General features: G+C 40.3%; 1 protein-coding gene across 1 annotated transcript in view; it reads left to right on the top strand.

Moving 5' to 3' along the window:
* Positions 1-8,598, top strand: part of MAST2 (microtubule associated serine/threonine kinase 2) — a 190,905-nt gene that overhangs the window by 12,533 nt on the left and 169,774 nt on the right. Inside the window, exon 2 of the mRNA XM_027893597.1 lies at positions 7,585-7,732. Within this exon, the coding sequence (XP_027749398.1) occupies positions 7,585-7,732 (148 nt within the window). The remainder of the gene's footprint in view (positions 1-7,584; positions 7,733-8,598) is intronic.

Here is an 8,598-nt window from a genome sequence, read left to right on the forward strand (position 1 = left end):
ATCTGTAAGAAACTGACAAATGAGAAAAATTTTGGTTTGCTGATGCTGTGGATTGTGTTCTTTAGAAATCTAAACACGCACCTCTGTTTAACCCTGTAAAATCTAATACACCAGAATAGAGAAGATAAATGAGTGATTGATAATGCCCAGGATGCTCAAGAGAACTTGTAGTAATAGAAGTCAGTGGTGTCAGGAATATCACATGCTTGGCACATCTTCTGAGTTTATTGAAAGCCAATCTTCAAAGATAAGGTGTTATTGATGTCTTATAAACCCAAATTTTATTACAAATCACATTTTTTTTGGGGGGGCTCACATTTCTTTTAATCCTTACAGCAGATGAGTAAGGGTGATGAATTATAGAGTTGTTCCTGTTTTGTTTTGTCTGGCCAGAAGTTAATTTCCCTTCCCTACACAACCTTTTAATGTTTGCAATCCTCATGGCAGAAGAGCAATGATAAAGGAATGATGTGGCCTTTAATGTGCAGTGTCTTTGTTCAGACTGGTTTTGTTGTCAGTGCAACCACCGAGCAACGTGTGGGGTTTTGAGCCTTGATATATTGGTAGTGGTTTCTTTGAGCTCCTGAGAATTTTGGTACAGACTTTAGAGGCTCTGTTTGCTCTTTTTTCTCTTGAAAAAAAAATTCATTTGGCTTCAGGCATTTACAAGCTGAAGTCAAGAATTACTCTTCCCATTTGTCTGTAAGGGAGATCCTGAAGCACGATCGGATACTTTGTTTAAGCCATTGTGCTGTTATTTGTGTTTTCATGTGAGGACCAAACATTCAAACTGATATCATTTAATCATCAATAATCTTGTCTTCTAGACCGTGGTTCCATTAGGAATAAAATGCTTCTGCAGCTCAGTGACCCTCAGAAAGGGGCTAATAATGTACACAGCTGTAAATATTTACTTTTTCTTTTTAACAAGCTTTTTAATGCGTTCCTGCAGCTGGGACACTTCACAACAAAGTCAATACCACCAACTTCCCTGGTGAAACATTAAATCTTCTCAGTCATTAGTTCCAATCCAAACATTCCTGGGAGTTGTTTCCTGAAGGGCTTTGATGTAAAAAAAGAATATTCTCATTGGAAGAACAAGATAATGAGGTTGTATCAGATAGTGGAGGCTTCTGAGATTGGAAGGAAACCTTTTTTTTTTTTTTCTTGTTTGTTTGGTTTTAACCGTGGGATTTTTTTTATAGAGAAAATTTTAAACTTTTTGTTACTGGTGCTACAAGTGCAGGTGAGCTCACAGAGGTAGCTGTAGGTATTCAGAATGGTAAATATGGGCATGATGTGTTGAAAACCATCACTGTGGCAAATAACACTTGGCTTTGCAGTCATTTTGAGAACTTAATATTGACACTAAGTTAAGTTTATATATTTACCTTTGTAGCAATGTTGGGATTTATTGCAAAGTTCTTCAGATAAATCTACTGAAGAGAAGAAAAAGACTGTGGAACTCTCTTGTCTTTAAAATGCTGGCATTTTTATACAATGTAAAACAGTCTAGAAAGCTTTTCTCTCTTGTTGCTGTCGTGAACCAATATATTATAGCCTCTAAGAGGCTGTGTTGATTTAATGTAATTTTCCTTGATTCTGCTGTCTCTGACATTTTTTAGGATGCTGCTGGCAAGCACACGAGTTAGGCAGAAACAGTTAAAAAGAGTCTTAGTTGCAAATACTTATTTAGCCTACAATTTTGGTCACATTTGGGCTCACCTCAACTTCCTGGTGAACTGCTGGCCCTCTTCCCTAAATATGTAATGTCCAGACTAGAAAGTTCAAGTGCTAAACACTAAACACAAACACTATGATTCCACTGTGCTAATTGCAACTTCTGTAGGTAGATATTTGGGTTGTGATCTGTTCTCTAGGCCTTTAATTTTCTTTTCTTTTTTTTTTTTTAAAGTGTGTTTTAGAGTATATTAGAGCAAACCTAATGACAGGATCAGATTTATCTTTCTCTGAGGGTATGAAAGATAAGGTTATATAAAGTGATGGAGAAAGGCTTCTCAGATATGCACACAGCCCTGACACAACAGGCTTTTATCTTTTAAAGGACAAACAGTACCGTGTTAAAAAATAGAAAATGCAGCTTTCAGTGTTGACTGTTCTCTTTATTACTTTCAAAAAACTGAGAAAGTATCAAGCTACCCTCAAGTTACATTGCTCATTGGTTATCTTCCTCACAAGATGGGCTAATAATAGCGAATCCTTTGCCAGCTCATTGCAGTTAAATTGTCATTGTTCCTTCCAACAGTTTGCTAGAATTCATTTCCAGATGACCTGAGGTTGTTGTGCTCATTAGGCTTAAAGCAAAGATTTCTCCTTTTTCTTATTAATGGATTAGTTGTTCATAGAGAACTTCTGTGTAGGTTCCCCACCCCCTGGCTAGCAGTTTAACATGTTTTGACCTGCAGACATGAAGATTTTGTTAGTCATAGTTGAGTATTTTTGCTTCTCATAGAGATCACTAGGAAATGTGTATTTTTAAGTTAGTTATAACACAGTAAGGAAATGTCTTTTGGACGATATTACATCTCAAACATGGGCCATAAAGACAGGGCTTAAGAAGTTTTATCCAAACACTAGTCTGTTGCTGATGTCTCCATCCCACTGACTGGCTGATACTTCACCTGGCAGTCCAAGGACAACACATATCCACACTTAGAGTATTCATTGCCCTTTGCAGATGAAGGATCTGTGCTGTGCTGCCCTCCTGCAGCACCTTTAAATGAACACTGGGGAGACAAAAGAGCTTCTGAAAACCTTTGTCATGGAATATGGGCTTGTTCTTTTATTTCCTGCTTGAATTGTCTGGCAGACTTTCCCTGTGCAATGGAACGGAAAAAAAAGGACCGAGAAGGTTCCCCGTAGCTGTATTTTGAAATTACCAGATCAGGAATTTAACATGGGATATTAAAGTGATCTTGCACATCAGGAGCCACGTTTGGTTTCTCGTCTTTTTGTCAGCAGCTATTGTTGCAATCTGTCTGGTTCTCCATCGAGCTGTGTGTGATAATCCCAATGGGAGATTTCAGGCAAGAGAGACACATTCATGTGTTATTCCAGTACCACAACTATTTTAACACTTTTTCTGTGTAAGTGTGGTGAGTGGCCAAGCTGAAAAATGCAGACTCCTGCTGTTCAGGAAAAGCTTTGGCCATTTTTTTTCATATCCTGCTATTTCAAGTTCCGTGAGCAAACTTTTATGCACCTTTGTAGGGACTGATAGGAATAATCTTTGCCCAGCAAGTCGAGATTGTGACTCTTTTCATCTTCAGCCCTGAGCTTTGCAGGATTCAGCTGGCTGTTTGAACCTGATTTTTAACTTGTGGCAAAAGCCACAAACCCAAAGTAAATTAAGTTCTTGATCACCTTTGAAAAGAAATTAATGGAGGGAGGCTCACAGCCCTTTTCACACGGTGTGAGCAAAGTGTTTTCATGTGCTTGCTGATGCTTTCATCTCCAAAGCTGCAAGGACTTTTTTCTTTTGAAAAATGGAAGTGGAGCCCTTAAAACTATGGCAGCCTGTGCTGTGTAATCTGTTCTCCAACCACTCGCTCTGGTAGTCTAATGCAGTAGTTTGAAAGCTTGTAAGCAAGATTCTATCACTGCAAAGGGTTTCTTTATTCAGCCATTTGGAATGTTGTGTGAGTTTTTTGTGTTCTTTGTATGCATTGCTTTGGGGCAAGGACAAGGAAAAAAATCTCTTCCTCTAGGTTTTTTTTTTTTCCCTTCCTTGTTTAAGAGTGGTAATGTCATCCACTGCTATTCCTCTGCAGTTCATCCATGAACTGCAATATCAAAGCTGGGCTTTGAAGGATGAGTGAAATAAATTGCAGTCTTATGAAAGGCAACTCTATTGTTGTCAAGCTAAAACTTTCCCCCCTCATTGTTTTGCTGACACAATATGGGCACAGCTCTTAGAAAATGAAATTTTAAACTGGCTGTGATGTACTTAGCATTTTCTAAAAGAAAACTGTCTCTCTGAATAGCCTTTTTTTTTTTTTTCTTTTTTTAATATATATTTGAAAAGTGAGTTTAACAGTATATAAACCTGCACAGTGTGATTGGAGTCCCTTTCCTCAACACACTCAACACCCACATAGTCTTCTGAATATTGCCCGAGTGTTTCATGTGCTGAACAAAAAAAGGGTTTATGAGGAAATTCCCATCTGTAAAATGCACCAAATCTATCTTGTGTGGAAGGCAGCCTGGATCCTTTTGGTGAGTGTGGGAAGCTGTTACCTTTCTACAGTTTCTTTGTGGCACAAGTCCTGGTGGGAAGGAGTTGCCTGAGCTGGGGGCAGCTGTGGAAGGAATTCATGTTGAATGGGATTCACGTTTTTGAGGAGTAGCATATGCCTTTGGGCTGAGCTGAAAGGTGTGTGTAGGCAGGGTGTTGTAGCTGAGGAGAAACAGTGGTGGGAGTAGATGTGCCTTTCGGTGTTGGAGCGCCACATGCTCCTTCAGTTGGGGAATTTTTGATTTAGATATTATCAGATCTACAAAACTTGTGTACCGTAACTCAAGGAGACGTAGTAAGAATTTGTAATTATTTTTGCCAATAAAAAGAGACTCTAGGTAGAGGGAAAGGGTAGGGAAGTGGGCACATTCTTTGTCTGGTAGGGGTATGTGAATGTCTATATTTTGGGTGGAGAGAGAGAGAGAGAGAGAGATGTAGAACACAGAAATTGCTTATAACATGACTTTTGTTTCTAACTTTAGTGCCTTTCCTTACTCTGGTTCCCCAAATGAATGAATGTTCTTATTTAGCTGTAGTTCACTGAGGAGGATTGGTGAGATGTGTACATGGGTGTGTTGAGGGGGAGGTGAAAGTGCACCTGAGGGGGACAAACCAAACCAACAAAACAAACAAAACCCCCAAATCACAAACAAATATCCCCAATAGCTTGAACAAAGGAGTCCAGTTAGAACACTCCTCTTCAAGTTAATCTTGAAATTTTAACTGCTGCTGAGTATTCTTATTAATGGAATAATCTCAAAATTGTTTTTGTACAGTCTTCTTGGGTGCAGATGTATCTGGGGAGTGATGGGCAGCAGCCAGGTGGGCAGATGCCATTTCCAGGGGCACCAACTCCTCTGTATCCACCCCCTGCCCTCTCCCTGCCCCTGCCCCAACTCAGCTGAGGGTGGTGGAAGAGCAGCTACAGCTGCTGCATCAGCTCCTCAAGCAGGACTGTGCTTCCCCTTCCTAAAGGGACACATGGGAACTGGTGAAGAGAAGACAATGGCCTGTGCAGGTTGAGAATGGGCAAATAAAGCTGACTTTCCTTGGGATTTCTTAGAGCAGGCAGTACCTGGACTGTGGGATGACCTACAGCATCTTGTGTCTGGGGCCTTTCAACACAGGAGAAGTTTCAGGGAAGCAGCTGGATGCTGAGGGATGCTGGGAACATTTGTTGTAATCGAAACGTAAGGAGTGCGAGAGGGTAAGGCTGGATGAGATTTTTAAGTAACTTGTTTGTAACCTGGAGTGCCTGTGGTTTTTTGGGGTTTTTTTGGGGGTAGGGTAACATCAGACTGTCACAGGTGGGAAACATGTCCTATATTTTAGACAGTCTAGGCATTTAGGACATTGTATATTAAAAATGTGTGTGTTTCTGTATGTCTACCTACTGACATATCTACACGTGTGACCACGTTGTGCCATCCCAAACAGAAGCAGCAGAGACTTTCTGTCCTTGTTCTCTGCAGCTTGCAATTTAAAATTCCTCAGCTTACTCCCAAGTACAAACAGAAAGACAGGTGGCTGTCCTTTCAGCTCTCCAAATGACAGAGAAGCACAGGCTGCTGGAAACGAGGGAATTCAGTGCCTTCGTGGAAGGGTCAGAGACAAGTGAAAACGTGAGGCTCTTTGCTCCAAGATGTGTGTGAAGAACCGTAAGATTAAAACAGTTTTCAGCTCGAGCAGTTTTCTCTACCCCAGGTCACTTGTTTCGGAGCCTCTCCCCGCTCTTTCACCAACACAACTGTTTGCAGCTTTGTGGTGAACTGGGTAAGAGGAATGACCTATTTTGTTACCCAGGTGTCTCTCTTGATCTGGTTTAGACATTGTGGCGACTGAAAGTCTGACTGTAACCAGAGGAAGAAATTGTATCTAGAGCAGCCTGGCAGAGATTCACCGTTGAAGCCGATGTGGAGCAAAGCGTTGCTGTCCCTCAAACAAATAACAAAGTTATTTACTGTTATGAGATGCCAAAAGATTTCCTGATTAGAAGGAGATGGGGTCTAAGAAAGGTTGAGAATGAGTGACTCAGAGATGAGTGAGAATTCTGTTTCAAGTTCCAAATCTAGTGTTTTTTTTCTTTTTTTTTTTTTTTTTTCTTCCATGAAAAACCACTTTATTCATCTCCCTCCCCTCCCTTCCCTTCCCTTCCCCTTGAGGTTTTTAAAGTGTATACTTCTGGTCTGGATTTGACAGTTTGAGACAGAACACTGTAGACTGAATAGATTTGAATTAATGACTTCAGAAATAGATTTAGACTGGAATCTGCAAATTTTAATTAAAAGCCTCTACGAGTTTCTGATTTAAACACGATTTAAAACTGTGTTAAATTGTGCGGTGATGTATCGTGCAGGGGAAGTTTATTTTCTGCCTCAGCTGAGATTTCCTGAGGATAAGCATGGCTTGAAGTGCTGTACAGCTAATGGGAGGCATCAGAAATAAAATGGAGCAGTCCATTAGGACACGTGGAATGTTTCACTGCAGAGAAGGGAGGGCTCAGCAGTTGGTCTGTGTGGGCTCTAATGGAAAGTGTCACATCCTCAAATCCGTGTCTGATAGCAATGCTCATCATTCTTCTTTGGGTGTGGAATGAGAGTTTGACACCTCCAGAACAATGAAATGCAGGAGGAAAGCACTCTGGTTGTGCTTCACACTGTCCTGCCCACGCTATTTTGATTGAAATTTTGCTTTATGCTGTGAAAGAAATTCACGTGTGTGGGAGTGTTTCTGACAAATACCTGTCTAATTTTGTTTGCAGTAATAACAAAGACATTGCACAAAAGGATGATCTCTATCCTAATTATTATTTAGTTATACATGTGGTCTTCGTAGAGCTGTAACTTATAATAGGAGTTTTAGGTTGCAATAGGCATTGCATCAGTTTCTTTATAGGCACATTACTCATAGACTAGATGGGGAAAATATTCAAGAAAATTGGAGAAAGTGCTCTTTGCTTTAGAGGAAGTAGCTTGAACCAAAGCTGAGCCTTTTTTCCTATGTACTGTAAGAGAAGAGAACTGCTGTAGCATAATTGTCTTTTTCTGACTATTATTAATGTTATTCCTTACAGCAGTAGTGTTCAAGGACCACAGTTGACTGGGATGTTGTGATGTGTGTTCCACACAGATATGGGGCACAAAAGAGGGGGATTTACAATGTCAAATTTTTTTGTTTTGTTTTGTGTTTTTTGCTTTGTTGGTCTGTGGGGTGGGGTTTGTTTGTGGTTTTTTTAATCAGTCTCCTTTATGCTTTGGCAAATTCTGTGTTTCAGACAACAAGATACTGAGCCGTCATTAACAAACCTCCACTTGTTTTTCTTTCCACAGGAGATGATAACGGAGTCCACTCCGCTGCGATGCAGGAAGCTCAGCAACCCTGACATCTTTTCATCTGCTGGGAAAACCAAGCTCCATCGTCAGCTGAGTCAGGATGACTGCAAGCTACGAAGAGGTAGTTTGGCAAGTTCTCTATCAGGTATGCCATTCTGTAAAGACAGCACTTGTTGGGATTAAAGATGCAGCGTTACTTGTTGGCATAGCAGTCGTAATAAAAGGGACCGGTAAGGCACTTCTTAAAAACTAGAGGTGACCTCTTGCTGGCAGGGCACACAACGTTTTATGTAAGATGTGAAAAAATATAAGTAGAAAAGAGTGAAAAGGGGAGTCTGGGTTTGGACTGAAATTCCACAACAGTGATGCTTTTACATCAGGCTCAAATTATTATTTAGTTTCTTTTTTGCTTCAAAAGCAAGCTAAAAATGGGATTCAAAATAAAAACCTTGCTTACTGACTAGATTCTTCTTCAGTTTGTGTAAAGTTTGGGTTTTTTCTTGTGAAGATGATATTTCAGCCCTGTCAGAGATTTTAGTTTGTCAACTGTAGAACCACGGAGTGGGCATAGGCTAGTAATTAGCCAAAAAAAAAAAAAAAAAATGGACCAAGCTCAGTAGTTTTCTTTTTTTATCAAAAATTTTATTTGTGGGCTAGGGCATAGTTTTACAATTGTTTAAAGCTGATATCAAAGTCTGTGGTGCTGGAATTAGAGCGTAGAGAGCTGCATGATCAGTCTAGAATGAAATGGCTGATATGCCTGAATGCTGCTGTTTTGGTGGAGGGTTAACTTGCAGCCCATTTCCTCCCTAATTAGGCCCACTGTTTGCCTATTTGCATGTTAGTGCAAGAACTAGAAGAGTTGAAAACTCTCAGGTGGGAGGGGAAGAGGGTGAAACCACCCTTTTTGGCATCAGCATGGGCGTACATGATTGTGAAAATACATCCAGTCCTGGTCCCTTCGTCTTTTATCAGAGGAAGATAAATATTTTCATGTTTGGGGTGTTAGGT

The sequence above is a fragment of the Empidonax traillii genome, unplaced genomic scaffold, assembly GCF_003031625.1.
Source record: "Empidonax traillii isolate 1590-97213 ecotype Southwest subspecies unplaced genomic scaffold, ASM303162v1 scaffold15:size5535645, whole genome shotgun sequence".
NCBI classification, from domain to species: Eukaryota; Metazoa; Chordata; class Aves; order Passeriformes; family Tyrannidae; genus Empidonax; species Empidonax traillii.